Genomic DNA, 20,387 nt, shown 5'->3' on the forward strand with positions numbered 1-20,387 from the left:
CTTAGGGCTTCAGGCTATGTCTGTCTGCTCTGTGCAAAAGCTCTTCTTATATGGGCCTGCTGAGCCCTGATTGGCGGTCGCTTTGCAGTCCCTCTCCTATTGGCTGCTTTCCGTGCAGCCTCCTCAGGGCTCTGTTAACCCCTTCTCTGCTGGTGTGGAGCAGTTACCCCACCACAGTGACCAAATGCTTTTCTTCCCTTTATCAGAGGTGCACACTGGTTTGGTATTGTAGTGTTGTTTATTGTATGGGCACACACCGATGTTTTTGCTGTCCTGGGCTGCTAGTACTGAGGTTTTATTGAGGTTTTGCATTAAAAACATTTAAAGAGGAAAAGTTACTCAGATTATGGGCCAACTAAAATTAAGTGTCCTGCTAAATAGTATTTAGTTATTTCTGTAAGACTATAGATTTAAATATTCAAAGTTGGACACCTCACTCTAAATTTAGGCATCTAAATAAAAAGGCCTGCTTTTCAGGAGGTGCTTGAGGATCTGTAATGCTTCAAAGTGACTTCAGTGGGAGAAGGGTTGCTTGGCACCTCTGGAAATCAGACCCCTTTTTTAAATGTGCCCAATGTGGTACTAGGTACCTACCTCTAGGCACGCTAGTTTGAAAATAATTTCCCTGGTTTTCTTGTACCATGCCAGCCTCGTGTATAGTATATGCTAGACAGGCTGGATTAATATAGTTCATAATTTAATTGCTTGGTTATATACTTACTGTAATGCTACACATAATTAAAGAAAAATAATAGGTTTGCTAACAGAAGTGCTAAAATGCTAGTGGACTATACCACTCAGTTGGCAGGTGTGGTGCCAATGCAAACATAAAGCAGATCAGGGAGCGCTGCCGTAGCGATTGCTGACACAAATAAAAATGGAATTCACAATACAAGCTCCCTTTGCTGGCACGCTCTGTGGAGTCACCAGAGCCCGAACAGGCCTTGGAGACTGAACTACCCTCTCGACCCCAGAGGTCATTCCTACATGAGAATTGAAATACATTTTGGGGGCAGTATCAGAGATCACAATGATTCACAGGGCTGCTGTTCGGATGATGCAGTTTACATTATAAACCCTATTTTCTAACTGTCTCTCACACATAGATAGATAGATAGATGGTGGAGCTATCATTCTAGATTATTTGGGATGAAAAGCACTATAATACACGTACGTTATGGTCCAGGTCCTAACCTGGCATACCTCAGCATAGCACCATTGCAGACAATGAGCTATGCCAATGTACGCCAGCTGAAAACCTGCCCCTTCTCTTTTAAACCCCGAGTGTAATATTGGTTTCCAATGAGGACACTGAAAATTAAAAATGAAAACCAGGTATTTTTCAATCAATAGGCTGTGTGTGTGTGTGTGTGTGATCTGTTCATGGAGATCCCCGCGTCCCCCTCTAGAGGGCGCTGTGCGCTGCTCCTCTCCCGCCCCAGGGATGCCTTTGTCCTTCATTCCGGCTTGCAACCTCTCCATTCCCAGCCCCTGCAGCAAATCCTGAGCAGGGGCAGAGCCAGCTCCTCCTCCAAACATGGTGCTTCCCTGCTCAGCCTCAGCCTGCCCGTGAGCACGGCCCGCTCTTGCCAGTCGCTGATGACTTCCGTTCGCCCTCAATTTCCTGAAAGGCTGGCGTTGAAGCAGCTGCGGCAGCCGGGGAGGATGCTGGTGTGATTCACCCACCTCTTCTCCAGAGCAGAATGCACCCTCCGGGAGCAAATCGGCTCGTCAGTTCCTCCTCCTCTGTGATCTGCAAGGAGCCAGTGCATGAAGTTTAGCATTTGTTTGCATCGCAAACCGGGCGGGAGGGGGAGGCATTTGCATTTTAATTGCAATGAAAGATGATTTTTGTATGCGAATGCTTAAAAAAGCCTCTCTAGTGCAGATTTTGGGGTTTTTTCTTTAAAAAAAAAACCAACCCCAATCAAAGCTCCAGTGGTGGATAACAAGAGCTCCTGGAGGAAATCAAGGCGAGAGAGTCAGCTCATCTCCCACTGATGCAAGATAAAGGACGTTTCATTCCCCCTTCCCCTACATCCTGCCCAAGCTTCTTGCTCTGCATTACAGAGATTGCTCTTTCCTAGAGGATCACCAGTAACGTCCAGAGATAAAGCAGTAACTTTCTAGTTAACATAAACAAATAGAGAGTGACTAAATTTAGGAATTGCTGCCTGGAACCCTCCCCAGAAAACGCTCCAGCTGACCCATATATCTCTTCTGCTCTGCATCGTGAAGACCAAGCTTCACTGAAAAGGCGAGAGCATTGAAAGGCAATTACCTCTACACCCATTCCAGCATGTTCAGCTGGCTGGGTACCGATGACAGGAGGAGGAAGGACCCTGAAGTGTTTCAGACTGTGAGCGAGGGTCTTAAAAAGCTCTACAAAACCAAGCTGCTCCCTTTGGAAGAATACTACAAATTCCATGAGTTTCATTCACCAGCCCTGGAAGATGCTGACTTTGATAACAAGCCAATGGTGCTGCTGGTGGGGCAGTATTCCACTGGGAAGACCACCTTTATCAGGTAATAACTTGGCCTATCTGCTTTCGGGGGAAAAGTTTTTGTGTGTTGGAAGAAGCCAGTTTTGCTCTCTGTTACACATACAATTCCCATCACGGTCCATAGGGGTTGCATGGATTTTGACCTATTGTATTCTTTTGCTCACATGTTTAATTGAGGGTGGGGACAGACCTGGTTCTCTTCCCTCCATCTCCTGCGGTGGCAGCCATCAATTACTTACAAAAAGACTGCTTAATAGGAAATTCTCAGAACTATTTCTTAAAAATGATAGGTAAGTAAAATGCTAACGTGGCAGAAATTAACTCAGACCTGGACCAAATGGCCCACAGTGAGAGTGCTGGAGAGTTGGAACTACCAGAACCACCAAGAAATAAGTCACACTGGCCCCTTTTTAGTAGATATGCCAAAAATATTCACTTTGACCGTGCAACCACAGAGGCACCAGGGTGACCCCTAAGGTGGCCTTTACTGAGCAATATCCCCATGGCTTTTGAAGGCAGTGGAACTGTTACCTTGGCCATATTTCTCTCAAGCAATTTGTTGGTTTCCCAAATGACAAGTCTTGGGTAAAACTTACTGTGGGTTCTTGGATTTATATTTTTAAAGTTATTTTTAGGTTTGTGTTTTTTCTTTCTTTGTACAGTGCCCTGAGGTGTTCCTATGAAGGGTGGGGGGTGGATATGAAAAAGAACTTTAAGGATCTAAAACCAGCCTCATTGTTTCAGATCCATCTAGCTCCTATGTATCTCCTGTGCTGCTGCAGGTGTCATCCTAAAGATCAACTAATTTCAGTGGAAGATTAATGGCCAATAGCAGATCTGATGGAAGACCAGCAGAGAGAGGGTTAAACTTATTCACAATCTCAGGATGAGCTGGTCTCAATTGCAGTTCAGTTCAGATGCACCACTTAAAACCTCAACAGTGATACTAAACGCAGGTCAGCTCCCAGTACCCTCTCTTCTCCGATTGTACTTGGGCTTCACCTTCTCCGTTTCCTCTTTGGATTCACAAAATGAATATCTTGGGCCGGATTCACCACTGAGTTTCTCTAATTTGACGCTGGGGTAATGGCACTGAAATCAAAGGCGTTACACCAGCATAAAACTGCAATAAGGCAGAGGTGAGGCCAGCCCCTTATCTACCTACGAGGAAACTTTACTTTGTACCAGCGTTTCATGGTTTCACAGGGAAAGAATGGGTGTGTGGTGAGAATAGGAGAGGACCAATAAAAGTGTCTGTGCCTGAATGACCTTGTGGAACGCAGACGATTTTGCCTGCTCTAATATTTCTGCAACCTAATATTGTAACCAAGACACTGAATGACTTTGCAGTGCCTATCCAGCCCCCTGGCTGGCAAATGAAGTGTAAACCCCTATGTGCTAGAAAGCAGACAGTGCGAGGGTATAGATGGGTCTCAGGAAGTTATTTTTAAAGAAGGGTTGGGTGAGGGGAGGAAGATGCCATGCACAAAGTGAAGCAGGGCTGGCTGAGCTGGTTGGAATAACCCTGCCCTCCTCTCCCCCACACACCCAAATCCTTGTTCTAAAGCTCTGCTTCAAACTTCTTGGAAGACATTTTGGATCCCTCCTCATTTTCATTCTCAGCTGCACGTCAGAGCAGAGCTGACTCCAGATTGGGGAGGTCATTAATTCTTCACCTCTAAGCTCGCTGCCTGCACAATACATCCACACTCTTTGCCTCTCAGCCGCCCATATATACCCATTGCTTCCTTCCCGATCTCTACAGCACAACTGGCCTTCCCTCTGTGCTCTCCCCTGCTTCCATCGCTATCCCCAGCAGCATGAGACTCACCACCACCTACCTTCCTTTCCTCCTAGATCCGCTCTCCCACTCAATCCCTCCCCTTCTCTCCAGGCCTGAGAGCTGGGCTGCCCACCAGGGAAGCATGTCCAGGTGACATGTGACTCCACAGCCACTGTGGGGTAATTAGTGGCATGGGGAGGCAGCATCCCCTCATCTCTTGGATCAATGCACTTGTTTGGTGACTGAGCTGTCTCTCCTGAAGCAGCTAGTTCTTATTTACCCCATGCCTGGCTGCTCTGCTTTCCGCTCCTGCTGTGGACACAAATGCAATGAACTGACCATGGGAGTCCTGGGCAGAGCAGAAGAGGCCAGCCTGTTTCTTCCCAGGAGCAGCCCCACCATGATGGATGAGTGGGCCTTTCAAAGTGTGTCTGACTCTCTGACCATGTGCCAGTGGGTGATGGGTGTAATTTACGGGATGTAGGAGTGCTGTAGTGCACTGCTGGGCCTGGAAATGGGAGCATTAAAATAGAGTGAGAGGCTGGTCTCCTGGTATTTCCAGCCTGCCGGAAGCAGGAATTACCAGGACGCTTGTAAGAGTCAATTGTGGTGAGGTGTCCAGCCCACGTTTGCAGGCCCTGTGGGTTCGGATAGTCTGGATAAAAGCATCAGATTAGCACCCACGTTTGTAAAGGGAATGTAAGTGGAAGCTAAACACAACAGCAGAGAGGTAAAAAGCTCCTCATCTGTTTCAGCATTAGGTGAAGCTAGCAATGGCTCTGACACATCTGGGGACATTCCCTCCAGATTCTTGACCGGGGTTCTGGAATAATGAAAGGACAGGCTGCTCCCAGAGAATCCATCCTGTCTTTACATCAAGCTCTAGGACAGGACTTGGAGAGATTACCCAGTCCTGTTATGTAGTGCAGATATGATCAATAAAACTCAGTCGTGTGCCTCAATAGTGAGTCTCCGGCACTGATTTAAGGAGCTGCTGTCTCTTCCACCTTCGGAGACACAAAGGACCAAGCCTTATTTTGCTAGGTCAAAGATGTACTGTCCTGAATTTCAGCTTGTACATCCCCTCACTCACTTCTCCCATTTTCTCCCAGAGTTCCCAGATCTGCAGAAAGGGCATACGTGCCCAGAGAGATGCACTGAGCTGACATCTTTACCTGGGAAGTTCAAAGAGCTTCCTTTAACCACTAGCAGCCCAATCTGACGTTAGCTGTTGTGGCAGGATCCCATTGGAGTCTGGCTCTGCAACATTATCACCTTTTATCTTTCCTGCTTGCGGAAGGGAGGGCAGGACAGGATGTTACTAATTCATTTGTGGTCTATAGTCTCTGCTAAAAATAGCTCTGGCCTGGGTCCTGCCACCATGCACCAAAAGCAAACTGTGTGGACAGACAGCAGGGCTTTAGCCACATTTTAATTTTGGTGCATGCATCTCATCATTCCAAACGTTCTTGTGCTCTGCTCCCCTGGTCAGTTCCACACTGCTACTCCAGGCACTGCTCTCCCTCTCCCAGCACCACCTCTACAACCACTGCATTATCTCTGCCTCTACACAGCATTCTGCCTGACTCCTGCATGACTCATTGCTAAAATAACCCCCCCCCCACACACACACACACACATCCTGCAGCATCCTTGCATGAAGATCATCACTTCTGTCCTTTTTAGCAGAAGGCAGCAGTGTCTTGGGGTTAGAACTGAGGATCCTGCGTGCTGGCTCTTCTGACTGTGCCCTGGAGAGGCTGCCATAAGTTGGCACCAGTCCCCAAGCAGCCTACAAGCCAGGAGGTGTTAAAGTGATATAAAGCCACTAGCTCTGAACCAGGGTAAATGGTCTGATGTTCCCACCTGATGGCTGTTCAGGGGCCTGGATTAAATGTAGTACTGAATCTAGTTCCTGGTGGACAAACGTCCACTTCCCAACTGGCACGGACTTGCCCCCTTCAAGACAGTCTTGACCTGATAGACCAGGTGGGCCGTGGCGATTTGTCTTCCCTTTTATCCCTAGCAGTGGTTCAGACAGCTGAGGGTTAAAGCAGGCTGGCTGGGGGAAGCTTGCACTGCAGCTGCCCAGGCTCAAGGGGTAGAGAACTCTGGTGCTGTCACCCAGCCCCTTTTACAAGCCATTACATTCACTGTGTGAGTGTATTTGATGTCTTTTCACAAGTGTGCTTTAGTTTTCTTCTTTCAGCACAATCACTGTGCCTTCAGCCCATCAGACTAGTGTACACAGTACTTTGCCTTGTGTTTGCCCAGAGCATAGCAGAGGCCTTGTTCCATAGCTGCCCTGCTGTACAGCGCACCAAATCTCCTGGAAAGTTCTCACTTGAGATTTACACGGCCCAGTATCTTAAAGTAAATTCTATCTGTTTTAATTTCATACCACTTGTTGTACATCAGTCAATTCGCTTTAACTTGTAACTTCTTTTGTATCTGTTTGAGTGCTTGGGGTTTTAAGTGTTTTATATAACAAACAAATGTTGGGTGCGGAAAAAGTTACTAGATGAGTGGGGATATGATAAAATTCATCCATTCAGGCTGGCTAGAAGAGGAGCATAAGGTATTACATTTCAGGCTTTTGCTTCTGCTTTCTTAGAGGTCTTGTCTATAACTGAAAGGTGAAAGCCACAGGCTTTTTATAGTGTATATTCACAGAATATTTGTGTGATACCATGTTGCTTGTGTATCTCAGAAATGAGTGTAAAACCGACTATTTTTTATTACAAAGTTAAAGGTCAGGGTGGAGATCTGCAAAGGCAACTAACTCCCCTTTGTGCCTTTATCTTCTAAGAATAATGTCTGTTTTCTTATAGTATTTAAAGTGGGAATTCTAAAATATTTAGCTTTGTGGAGTCAGTCTATGTATGTAGTGTACATTTTGTGTACATTGTCTCAGACAAAAAAATCAGAGAAAAGCCAATAGAAATGAAAATATATTGGGGCTATGCTATTGGTCTAGGGGCTAAAGTCCTGCATTGCCATGCAGGAAGTCTGTGCTCAGTTTCTAGAATCCATCAATGCAGCTTCTGAACCGGCTAATGTGGTTGCTAAAATGAGCTTCCCAGGAAGTGAGCTAGCCCTTCCCAAGGCAGAAAGATAGGCCCAGAGAATTGAATCTGGCTCACTTGCACGTGGTCCATGGAACACTTGATGGTGGAAAGTTGTCTGATCGTGTGCTGCTGCTAAATTCCATTAAAGATACATCCATGTTTTCCTAATAGTCTTGCACACAAGGAATTGCTGCAGCTGCCACAGAGAACCCATGACCAGGAGGGGAGGTGGCTCCTTCAACCATTAATGAGATGGGACTGGGAGGTGAGCCCTTGAGCCAATCTGGCTCTGTTAAGATGTGGCCCATGTACTGAAGAAGTCTGAGGACCCCTGCAATAACCAACCACTTGTGAATTTTAGGTAGACAGAATGTAGGTAGCCTAGTCTAGGAGCCATTGGGCTGTTGTATTTCCTTCTCTTCCTGTTCTAAATTATTTAGTGTTGCTGTAAACTGTTAAGCAGTGTCCATGTTTGACCCCACAACTCTTTGGATTTCAGTGGTAGGTGAAGTCATTCTAGTCTGGACAGAACTTCGAAAGCACCAGGATGAAAGACAATAGAAGTGCACAAGAAAGTGATTGTGACAGGAGGCACAGGGCAAGACCAGCTCCTGCTGGAATCCTGAGACTTACCAATGGAGTAAATGCTGCACTCTGTGTTAATTAATCCCTCACGAGATCGATAGCCATCGATCTTGTGTGCTTCCTTGGCATACAGCCTTTTGGATGGCTTTCAGATCTTATTCTTGTCTGTAGTGTAGTTCCTCCTTGCCCAGCGAGAGTTGAAAATGCACCTCTAGCCATGATCCTGGGAATACAATATAGCTGGCTGAGCATGGGGGTTGTTGTTCCTAAAAGGCCTGCATAGTTTTGCTGTGGATGAAGGTGATGAGAAGATGGGAATTCACCAAAATGATTAACCCTATAGACCCTCATGTGGAGGATGGATTATGGGTGGCATGCCCAGTCTCATCTTCCTTCACAAAACTCATCCCGTATAAAAATAACACTAGCTGTTTAAAGGTATTACATCATCCCCCTTGTCTCTCCACTAGCTGTTAAAGACAGTAATCTCAAAATGCAGTCTGGTTTTTCCTGTATTGACTTGCAGAGTCCATACAATTCTATGTGTTTCTCCCATCTCATGACAAGGTTCCAGGGTGTGCTTTAAGCAATGGAAAAAACTAAATGCCAGCTACCCAGCTTTGATGATCAGTACATATTACACTAATGTGCACAGTCCAGCACTCGGACAATCCACCTGTGGCAATCCAATGCTCACAAAATTGACAATGCCAACCCAGTATGTGCAGCCCTGTGTTCATCTTTAGGCCTCATAGTCCGTGCCCCATATACTGTGACAACTAATTTTTACAGCATTTCAGCTTTTTGGTTATGTTTAAAAAAACCCAAAGGTTGTATTAGATGAGGAATGTTCTGTAGCACAGCATTGGTGAGTCAATTGACTTACCTCCCCTCTACATAGGTTACACAGCACTGCCCCTATCCTTTTAATGTTCAGTGTGTTACAGAATTTTGTATTGTAAAAAGAACTGCGTTGCAAAAGCTGTCATGGAGGAAGGGAAGCTGGAGATCTTGCAGCTGAGTATGGAATAGTTGTGACTTTCAGCATCTGGGAAGCAGTTATGGATTATGGGCTAAGTACAACAGTTGAATGCTTCTGCTAAAATGATTAGCAGAGAAGTAATGTTAATATTAAATGTTGTTAGGTTTCAGAGTTAACAACCCTACTTGCAATGCATGGGGGAGTTTGCACTTTTCTTGGATAAAGAAACAGATTGGTTCCAAATTTTGAAGGGATTGTGACACGCAGACTCACAAAATAACTAATAATAATGAGAATCTCTTCACAGCACCTGACATTCTGTCAGTTTCTTCCTCTGATTAAGCTGAGACAGCTTTTCACTTGGTATCTCAAAGTTATAGCTACCATTGCATTTGCAGACTTCCAATGCTAAAGATAGCCTCAAGGGGCTGCAGGATGCACCTCGTTATTATAACTGGTAATTAGCAGCAGCAGCTCTGATAGGAGTTCAGCCTCTGAGATCTCCCGCATAATCATACCCTGTTTTCTCTCCAAGGTACCTGTTGGAACAGGATTTCCCGGGGATGAGAATTGGCCCAGAGCCTACGACTGACTCCTTCATTGCAGTGATGCAGGGGGATGTGGAGGGGATCATTCCTGGAAATGCACTGGTGGTGGATCCGAAAAAACCCTTTAGGAAGCTCAATGCTTTTGGCAATGCCTTTTTGAACAGGTTAGTATATTGCTCTTGTACACTAAGGTAGAGCTGCTCTAGAGTGTCCTAACTAGTCGCTGTTGAACAGTAGAGTGAGTGTCATGGGGGTTAGGCATCGAGCAAGCTTCTCCCCACACTGCATTGGTGCGAAGCCAACCTGATCAGATGGGGCAGCACTCCTGCCCTCTGATTCCTTGTCACGGGCCAGACTGCAAATTAGAATCACTTGGGCCAAGTTATTTAGTAACGTGGACCAGCATTCACTAGAGATGGAGCTGAGAACACCAAACTTGTCTTCTGTATTATACTACCTTGAAACTAGTAGGCATCTAGGGTTGAAAGATCACTGCATTAAATTATGCTCTCCCCTGCATTTATATTCCTAGATTCCTCTACTATGCAATCAGTTCTGTTCCCTAGCCAAATTCATCTCTGGTGTAACTCCACTGAAGCCAGGGCAGAAATACCAGAAGTAAAACTGGCCCAGTATGTTCATGTTTCATCTCTGGATTTCAGCATTGTTTGAGCATTCCTAGAAGTAGTATATGGATCTCTCCGTTCTGTTGCACTAGTTTCAGGTACAGACTGACTAGCATTCCAGCTTGCCTCCTTGCAGAGATTGTCCTGTGAGACATGCCCTGTGTCACAGCTAGACGTGGGCCCTGTGCTGTGATGTTCAGATCTTAACTTCTGCAAAGTGCAAGACCCTTGGTTTGGGCTCATCTCTGCAAGCACAGGAGAGCCAGTGTGAGCATTAGGTCTAGGCAGTCACACAGACCTTCCCAGCTCGAGGGACCCAACAACACACAAACCCTAATCCAGACAGAGGACCAGTCCCAGTTCCTTTCCTGTGGCCCTGTCTGACTTCAGTGCTAGCATTGGCAGCAGAAACTGAGTTCTCTAACTGCCCTTCCCCGCTTTCCCTGCTGATGCCTGGTAGGCAGCAAAGGCAGGCCTGCCAGAAACTCTGCCAAACATTCTGCAGAGTTGCACTTTGGCTCCACTCTTGACTTCCAGGCCATGAAGGTGGTAATCAGAAAGCAGCAGAGCTGCCAATAGGAGAGGAGCGTGGGGGCTGCAGCCGGGCAGGAGATGGCATGGGCATACAGGATGGGGAGAGATTTCCTGTGATACAGAGAGCTAATGGATTCCTATAGGTGTTGGTTCGGAAAGAGCCTCACTGTACCTTTGGTAGACCCTGAAAGTGACATTTGTTCACAGCACGCTATCACAATGCAAATGGGATGTGGCACTAGTTCTAGCGAGATTTCCGGGTGTTTTCAGTGTCCTGCAGGGCCAGAACATCTGCATCTAGCTAATGACCAGGACTTGTGCCAACCCCCTCTCCTTCAGGATGGGGGTGATTTGCACTGTGGAAATAACAGGCCCCCTGCTTAGGGCGCAGAGGCGTTAGATCAAAAAAGCACCATTAAGAGCAGCTTGGAAAAGAGTTGCAGAAGCTTCCTCACCACCCAAAGACAATGCAGGACAGCTGTAGCTGCCAGAAACATTGGGGGCAGAGGACAGCTGCAATGTGTGATAGATGAAGCCCTCAGTAATAACAAGGCTAGACAGAGTTTGAAATGCAAATGAACCTTATTTTGGCTGCTTGACTTATGCTGAAGATTTGTTTCTAGTACAAGCCATGAATCTTCATACTGTTGTTAAGCTTCCGGTGGACTAGCTCATCTCATTACACCATGCTCTGTTATCCTGTCAGCCCAGTGGGATGAAGGAGGTGGATGTGTGCTTGTGAGGAGCGTGGGGGCATTTATGTGCAACAGTGATTCAGCGGCAGGAGGAGAAGCACAGGTCCTGCTGTTAATTTAGGGAGTAGCCAAGAAATCTGATTAACCCCTTCTGTGCCAACATCGATACAGTAAATAGAAAGAGGCAGTGTTTTCTAAATACCAGGTGCCAGGTGTAGAGATTTCAACGGGGAAGAGTCTGGAACAGTGCACCTGGCGGTGTTGGAGGTGCACTTTGCCTAGCGCATACAACTACATAAAGCAAAATCCAACTGCTTCAGAAAATAAACACCCAAAAGAATTGTTCTGCTGCTTTGTCTACAAGAAGCCATGGGCCAGATGCTCAGCTGATGAAAGTCACCATATAGCCAGTGAAGTGAACAAAGTTGTATCCGTATACACCAGCTGAGGATCTGGCCCACTGGCAAAGGTGAAGCAGTAGGAAGCTTATTTCCAAGTGTGGCAAGTGCTACAGCAGGGGAATCTTCTGCTCTTGATATGTCTCCCCCCCAGTGAACATCTATCTGCAGGAGCTGAGTATGCAGGGGAGACGGGGCTGTCATCACCCAGGGAAGTGTTGGCTGCTCCATTCCTTTGCATTGTATTCTGTGGGTCATTCCAGAGACTGAAAGTGCTGCTCAGTTCATTAACCTTTCTGAATTTCAGTAAACACGCTTCTGGAAAGAACATATCTTAAATTCTGATAGTCAGGCCATGAATAGTTAAAGCCAGGGAACAGAGAGACAAATACCACCCTGGTGTAATTCTGCCAACCTACTAACACCAAGGTGAATTTGGCTCAGTATGTCAAATCTAAGGCGAATGGAATGGGAATATGAATCCTCTTGCCTCTAGGAGTTCAAATCCAAACCATGGTAATAGTGACTGACAGTGGCTACAACCTGACTGTTATTATTTAGCTGTTATATTGCAAAAGCCCCAATCAAGATCAGGAAAGATTATATTCTGTTCTATACATATTTATATTTTGAACCAAATTCTATATTGCATCCCTGGCAGTTCCCTGTATTTGTATTTAACTGTGGCTGATTATTTTAAGCCATCACTGTGGCACATGTGATCAGCTGCATATACTCAGTGATACCATCAAAAAAATTGCAACATTCCCCAAGCAAATTAAAATAATGAAACCACGTCTGCGGTAGGTGGCATTTTTAACTGAGACGAGAATCTCACCACCCTGTTAAAGGAGGTAGCAAATATAACTTAGCATGTCTAGTGAATGAGTCATGGGGGTAGTCAATCATAAGTTGTCAGCCAATCACCGTGAAGACCAGAGTACCTGTCCTTCCCCCTGACATTTCAGCGCTGTAGCTGTATAACGTGTTTGGAATTTTTCCTGGGATGAAGATCCTGGTACCATTTCACTTTTATAGTGCAGTTCTACTCTGAAAAGCGATATCAGCCTGACATCATAGGGATTCATTTTTGTTGTTGTTGGGCCAGGTTTTCTGCTGCATTCAGCTTCCGTTAAGTGCAACAGAGATGGGCTAAGCAGGCAGCAGCTGATGCTCTCCGTTTCTGCACAGCACCAGGTGCAGGACCCTACACCAGCTGGGGATCCCTGGGGCCACATCATTCTCAGGCCACTCCATTGACCTCCCATCCTTGACCGTGACATGCCAGCGGGGCTGAAGTGAAGGAGTCTCTGTGTTGACTGGGGCTCCCAGACTCTTGGAAGTATCCCCAGCAGGGAGGGTACAGGCAGTACATGGAATGACACACAGTGCATGGGGCAAGACCAAAAATCTGGCCTCTCACTTTGACATCAAGTTTGCTCAGTTGACTGGTATAAAGTGTTTTTTCAGATCCACAAGCCAAACTGGGTCTGCCTGTTTGTGTGTTATCAGCAGTCACGGAGATTCTGGAAGCCAGTCTGCCCCCCATTTATGTACCACTGTGCAACGCCCACTGTCTTCTTGGGTCCTAGCAGTAACCTAGGACTATGACAACCATTGCCTGAGGAGAAACTCCTCTCTCTCCCTCTCAAGCCCCACTGCTTCCCTTTTATGGGCTGCTTCACACCCACCCTGGCACAACTGTCAGTTCCTCCTCTCAAGGATGAACGAGCCATAACTGCCAGCTCTTCCCTCCAGACCTAGCAGCCCTGCCATCTTTAAAGGCTAACCTCTTTCTTGCCCAGAGGAAGTGTTTAGCCCCGTCCTGGTTTCCACAGCGACTGATACTAGATTGTACGCTCTGTGAGCCTGGGGTGTCTCTTACTAAGTACGTGAAGTGCCTCACACAACTAATCAAGCATTATCTGTGGCATAAGAAGCTCTCACTTGTATGTGGTTCCTTTTCCTGGTACAACCACATTTTAAACTCTGTTTCATTGATCGCTTTAGTAGAGGAATCTTTGCAACTACACTGTGGGAAATGTATTGTGGTTGCCTCCATGGGATTCACAAAACCCTTAATATTTAATAGATAGGCCTGCTTTGCCTGCCTTTTTTTTTTTTTTTTTAGAAACCAGTACCTGATGTGAATGTGCTAGTCAATAAAATGCATTCGGCTCAACCCCTCCCTCCCAGCTACTACTGAGATGCAACCATCTCTGGGGTGGAACATGTCAGCTATTCTGTGCCAGCAATACCACACAATGTTCTAGAGTGGAAGAACTTATCCCACTTGAAACGACAGCAGGATTGCAAGTGTGGCCAGGATGCAATTACTTGTACTGGCATTCTATTAAATCTCCTTATTCTGGCCTCAGGTCTGATCTACTTCCCAAGGAAAGTCACATTGCATGGGTCATTTAAAACTAGCCCAGACAAAGCCCTTAGGTATATACTGCAGGGAACAATCCGGCCTTGGCAGAATATGGGCTACAAGCGCTAAAGGGTCTGTCTAGTTGTGACTGCTCTATTCATGTGTAAGGTACACCATGAGAAAGCCATGCCAGAAATGCTGCCAAACTAGTTTTGTAAGCTAGGAATCACGCAGTGAGAAACGCCCACTTGCCACGCTGGGTAGTAGAGGGGAGCGGTGATAGTGTTTGAACTGAAATTCCTAACAGTTTGGGGCAGAAACTTGAGAAACTCACAGTGCCGGATGATTAGGTTCATTCCTCTTAAAACCAGCTGTGTCATACTTTAGAGTGAAAAGGTTTTGAAGAAACAACCCCTAGCAGTGACCCTGTTTTGTCCTAATGCCACGGTGACTTCAGCAGCCGCACTGTTAGGCTGTGTTCCCCCACCCTGACTGCACCCAGCTATCCTGTGTGCCGAATTTACTTCTGGGTGGTGGAAAATGTTCTTCTGGTGCTGCTGCTTCCTCCCATGACCATGCATGGGTGTGGTTTTTCATGCCAACTTCCACTGCCTTCCGCCCTGCTCCACACACAACTGTCCTCCCTCATGACATGATTGCAGAAGGGACACCCATAAAATGCTACTATGGGCCAACAAGATAAATAACCACTTATGCTTTTGGTGCTCTCATCAGTGAGTTTGGAGTAGTCAATTTTGCTTTCTGTTTATTGCTTTGGGGTTTTCTAACATTAGCATAATGCTGTTGCTTTTTCAGCTGCGTTGTTGTTTCAGCTCAGTTGGGTTCAGAACCCTGCAGGGGAACATTCATAGGAAGAAAAACAAAAACACTTTCTCACTGAAATCTAAACAACAAATGAAAATATTTCTCTCCACTTTGAGATTTGCACATTGTTTTTCTCTAGCAACCTAAATTTGGGGCCTGCATGGAAAAAGTGCTGCATGCCAAGAGAGTGAACATAAAAATGTTTTCCAAAAGAGAAAAATCAGCCTATAAGAGACTAGATTCTGGCTTCGTTTACAATTGTGTAAATCCAGAGTAACTCCATTGATATTGACAGAGTTCTGGATTTATAGCAGTGTAAACAAGACCAGGATCTGAACCAGACAGCCTGAGGTATCAGCTTATCACAAGACTTTTCCCCCTTCTTTTTACACAGATTTGTATGTGCCCAGCTGCCCAACCCAGTACTAGAGAGCATCAGTGTTATCGATACTCCGGGGATCCTTTCGGGAGAGAAGCAAAGAATTAGCCGAGGTAAGGGCAAGGACATCTTCTGGCTTGGGAACAAAGATAGAGACTGGGATTTAGAGTTTCTTTTGAAACGATAAAACTCAAGAGGTAGGTAACCATAATGGGAGTCTTCAGAGTTACCTCACGATCACTTCGATTTAATATTGGACTTGGTTTGCAATTTTCTATAAAGTTCTGGAAATGGTCCCAGGGAGAGCTGCTTATAGATACTGCATTAATTGCATCTCGCCCAAGCAGAGTTGGGGAGAACCAATGCAAATAGAATAAGTATTGACCTGGAACCTAAGCTGAACTTTTGAGATTTGACAAAGTTTGGTCATCTGATATTTTCCCCACCATTATTTTTTTTTATTTATTTTCTGCACTGCAGGTTCCGGATGGGTGTTCAGCAGGAGTGTAGATTGTAACTCAAAACAGAGAGTGGCAAGAGAGCAATGGGGTTAGTGGTCTGTGGGGGGGACTGGGAGTAGGACTCTGTTGTGCTAACCCCAGCTCTGTCCCTCTACTCGTGCTATATGATCTTGGGGGAATCATTTAGGACAGAAATATCAAAAGCGTCCACTCATTTTGGGTGTTTCCATTTTTGGGAGCCCAGCTTGAGACATGTAGGTGTCCCATCCTAGGCACCCAAAATGAAAGGATAGTCTTCAGAATTTTGGCCATAACATCTCTGAATCTGTTTCTTCATCTGTAAAGTGGGATTGGTGACACTTGCCTTTCCTGAGATTGTGGTGACACAGCAGTTCATGTCTGTACAGTAGCTTGATGGGAGGAGGCAGTATTGCAGGCGCTAGGATGAATAACCTAGTAAGTGATAATGACAACCCCAAATACAGGTTTGAAAAAATAAATGTTCATGTAAGTCATGTTTAATGCTTGCTCAATTAAATCTCAACACAAGCCTTGCTAATTCCTTTCCCTCACCTTAAGGCACATCTTTCCCCTAACGATTCTGATGCCCTGAATGCCTATTCTAGTATTACACTCCTCTCCATCCCATAAAGTGCTCTTCTTGTACATTTCACTTTCTCTCATCATTGATTAACCACTTCTGCATGGAACAAGGTTTAATGCATTTTGCTGACATCCCATAGTGAGTTCTCAGTTAAAAAACCAATAGAGGTATAAAAGACACAGACAATATCTGGTAGCAAAATGGACCTGTGTTTTCTGCAATCTCTGCTGTAAATTTCCCCACTCCTTTTCTATGTGCATCTACACGGCAATTAGAGGTCTGACTGCTGTATTTGTAGACATTCCCAAGCTAGCTTAAATAATGACAAGAGTGAAACCATGGCAGCTGTACAACCCCAGCTAGGACCCTGTATATGTACTCGAGCAGCTGGCCCAGGCTGCCCTTGGATATCTGAGTTAGCTAGATCAAAGCTAGCATGGGTATGTCTACACATGCTGCGGTCACACCTCTGATTGCCGTATAGACATACCCTGTGTCCTGCTCCCCCATCTTAGCTCTGGCAGTCAGCATAACAGGAGCTTGCTTGCTTGGAGCATTGTCTGAATTGTTCACACAGTACCAGTTTGCATTACGGGCTGGAGGACTGCCTCAGCAGAGGGGACCAAATTCTTCCTTCTGTAACTCCATTGACTCTAATGCAGTCAGATGGAGATGAATTGGGCCTGTGACCTGAAATAAAAAAATCAAGGGTTCTGCACCAGTTGCATCTTGGATCACCGACCTCTGCCTGCCACACAGTTTGTGTAAGGAAGAAATGTTGATGAGCATAGCCATCTGCTGCTGTTTGAGCAGCTAATTGTCCCACACACCAAAGCCCTTCTGCACTAAAATTGTAACCAAGTCAAGGGAAGCAGTGATTGTCCCCTGCTCTGTTCACCACACAATTAAAGGATATAGTGGAGATGAGACCTACTGTCCCCATAACTGAATTAAAATCCAGGACAGTCTGTGGCTTTAATCAAGTTATGGGTACATGGCTGGGTTGTGTTTACATTCTTCTTGTAGCAGGTTGTACAATGACTTGACTAGGTTTGTAGGGCCAGATCCTCCGCTAGTGTAAATAAGTGTGGCGCTGTTTAAGTCAATGCAACTATGGTGATTTGTACCACCCGAGGATCTGCTTTACAGTGCAGAAAGGTCTAAAGGGTGGGGATGTGATCCATGAGGGGAGAGAAAAGCTGTCTTTGAAAAGGGGAGTTTTAACACCCAGCTATCATGGAGAAGAAGCCCAAAGAGGTGGGGAGGCTGATCCCACCAGCCTGGTTAGCCAGCTGCTCTCCTTAGCGAGCTGGTGTCCGAAGCAGGTGGAGCCGCAATGTGGTTTCTGGGAAGAGAGAGAATGGGAAAATGCTAAGAATTGCTGACACGACAAAATGCTTTCCCTCCCACACACCTTGCCAGCTCACTGAGATTTCACTTGGGCACCTAATTGAGACAAATGTTTGGAAGATGTTTTTTAATGGAGACCTTGAAGTTTCTTAGCTGAGACCTTGAAATAGCGAGGAGTGGAGAAGGAATGGTTTTCTTCCAGGGATCTTGCTTATAATGACTATGAAGACTTGCTTTCCTTACCCCAGCATACCTGCAGTGTAGTATCCTGAAGGGGCAGCTGCCATGGATCCCAATATTTGAAAACTATTTGAAGAGGAAAATAAGGCTGAGAACAGGGATGATGCACCTGAAATATGTAGGATGCAGCCAATTTATTTTCCTCTTTGAATAAAATAAAAACAGCATTTTTTTTTTTTATTTTAATCCTTAAAACTAGGGTCTCTCCTTCCAGCTAGGGGCATCTAAAGATCTCCTTTTCCCACTGAGCACTATTGGAAAACAGGGAGTAAAGAGCTAGGCTTGGACACTTCTGCGTGCTGTGTTGAAGTGGTTTAACCCTCAGGGTCCTGTCGTTTTTCCACGGGTCCTCAGAAAAAAAGCATAGTAATAATCCCTGTCCCAGCATTTCAGGGAGTCTGTGTGCAGCAGGCACAGACTGGTTCTGGGCAGAATCATTACACTTCGGGGACTGCATGGCTCCGGGACTGAGAGTGAGGGATGGAGTCTTTCACTAATTTGAACCCAGCGAAGGGTCACGTTGCCCAGAACTGACGGCTGTCTGCTAGGCGGCTGAACAGCCACTGTCAAATAGGGGGGTCGGGGGGGTCACAGTGCATTTCCCAATAGGCAGATGACCCCTCAGAACACCAGCACCCAAGTTGGCACTAACTGCTCCCTTGCTGGAGACCGGACACCTCACTCGCTCCTAGAGGCAGTCCCTCTCAAGCCGGGATGAGGCATGCTGGTGGAGCGGGGTCAGTAGTGCAATATCACAGCCCACGCTGCAGCTGTGCTGTGTGTAAACAGAAAGCTCCAAGCCAATGCTCTTCTTAGGCACTACATTTACCAGCAGTCACCCTCCCAAAAGAAAGCCCCGAGGGACCTTGAGTTTCTGGGTGTCTGAACAGTCACGTCACAGGACGCTGAGGAGCTGAAGGCCATGCTGTCTGTCTGTCTGTCAGTGCGAAGGCCCAAGGCATCCAAGTTTGCAGTCAGAATTCCGTCACTCATGCTGCTGAGCAGAACAGGGAAGAGTCACAAGGCCGAGCGCCAGAGGGAAGGTCCACAGCTGGAGGTAGATGGCTGTGAAATCAGTAAAGGCACAAAACCTTGGTAAGCTGCCCACAGTGATCTGTCCTGTTCCACTCCTGGAGTATAGCATCTTCCTTGCCTGAGGATCACTAGGGTCAATGCCGCTGTGCTTCAGAACTACCCCCCGGGGAGGTAAAAGGAGGCTTTATTTCTAGTACCTGAGAGAAGTGTTGCCTGGAAGCCACAGCGCAGAGCATCCCGTCACTGCTCTGGACTCTCCTGAGTGTGAGAACAGTGGCCATTTGTTCTCTTCTTTCACTTGCTGAGATGGGTGTCGGTGTCCATGTTTAAAGCATTTGTCATTATCTAGCTCTGTCTCTCACTCCATTTCCCTCCCCTTTCTTTTATTTCCTCCAGCTGAAGAGGCGGGCTATAGCAGTCTCCGTAGATGCCCATATGGAGGTATTCGTACCAAAGCAGCGGTCACTTTGTGGAGCCTTGGCCGCTTTGATCATTTGTTGATAATACTGAATGCTTTGCACCTTCAAAGCATTATTCAGATATTGCATAACTAATCCTCACCACTCTCCTGGGAGGGAGGAGGGGAAGTTTGTATCCACCTGTAAATGGGAATAACTGGGACACAAGAGGGGGTGTAACTTGTGCCATGTCACATAGCGACTCGGTAGCAGAGCAGGGACCAGGAGCCAGAGGCTTCTGCCTCCTTGCCCCTATGTGCAAACCAGTAGGCCATGCTGCCTCTGTTTATTTTGCAGCAGTGCCCTGCATGGAGCAGTAGACTGCACCACACTCCTAAATAAACCAATAATTCTTTGATAACAATAACTCATCCTCTGCTATAGCAGTGCAGCACTGGCGGGCTAAGCATTGCACACTTTCCTAACCCTTGATTGACTGCTTCACACTAGCCTAGGTCTAAAGTCAGCCCTCAGCTAAGCAAATGGAATTCCACTGAATGCAGTGATGTTATGGCTGGCCTGTATTTGGCTCCTGGTTGAGGTAAGGTTTGAATAGACATCCAGAAATCTGAGTGCTTGTTTGAATTAAATCTTCCCAGTTTCACCCTAGTGAAAATCCTTCAAGCCAGCCTGCTTTTCTTCTCCCACTAGTGGTTGAGTGTTAGGTCCTAGCCTGGAGATAAAGGATGAAGGCTGGTAAACTGGCTTTAGGTTTCATTTCCAACACAAGCGCTATTACAGCCTTCTCCATTTATCTACTTCCATTTTTGCTGGCTCATGTACAGGCCAGGGATTTTCACAGCCACGGAAATGTGTATTCTAGCCGAGCTGTGTCTCGGATGAAGAATGAGCATCAGTGATGATAAATGCAGGGCAAAGTCACTCTTTTGTGAAGCAAGCCTGTCAGTGAGAGTCATGTATTTTAATGGTATGGTGTA

At 46.2% G+C, this 20,387-nt stretch overlaps 1 protein-coding gene across 1 annotated transcript in view; it reads left to right on the top strand.

The window, feature by feature from the left end:
* Positions 1-1,652: 1,652 nt before the first annotated feature.
* EHD3 (EH domain containing 3) overlaps positions 1,653-20,387 on the top strand; it is a 37,359-nt gene continuing 18,624 nt past the window's right edge. The window contains exons 1-3 of the mRNA XM_067564822.1: positions 1,653-2,526; positions 9,458-9,634; positions 15,317-15,414. Of these exons, the coding sequence (XP_067420923.1) occupies positions 2,300-2,526; positions 9,458-9,634; positions 15,317-15,414 (502 nt within the window). The 5' untranslated portion in view covers positions 1,653-2,299. The remainder of the gene's footprint in view (positions 2,527-9,457; positions 9,635-15,316; positions 15,415-20,387) is intronic.

This window comes from Emydura macquarii, unplaced genomic scaffold, assembly GCF_026122565.2.
Source record: "Emydura macquarii macquarii isolate MOO-44397 ecotype Brisbane River unplaced genomic scaffold, CSIRO-AGI_Emac_v2 contig_2676, whole genome shotgun sequence".
In the NCBI taxonomy this organism is placed as follows: Eukaryota; Metazoa; Chordata; order Testudines; family Chelidae; genus Emydura; species Emydura macquarii.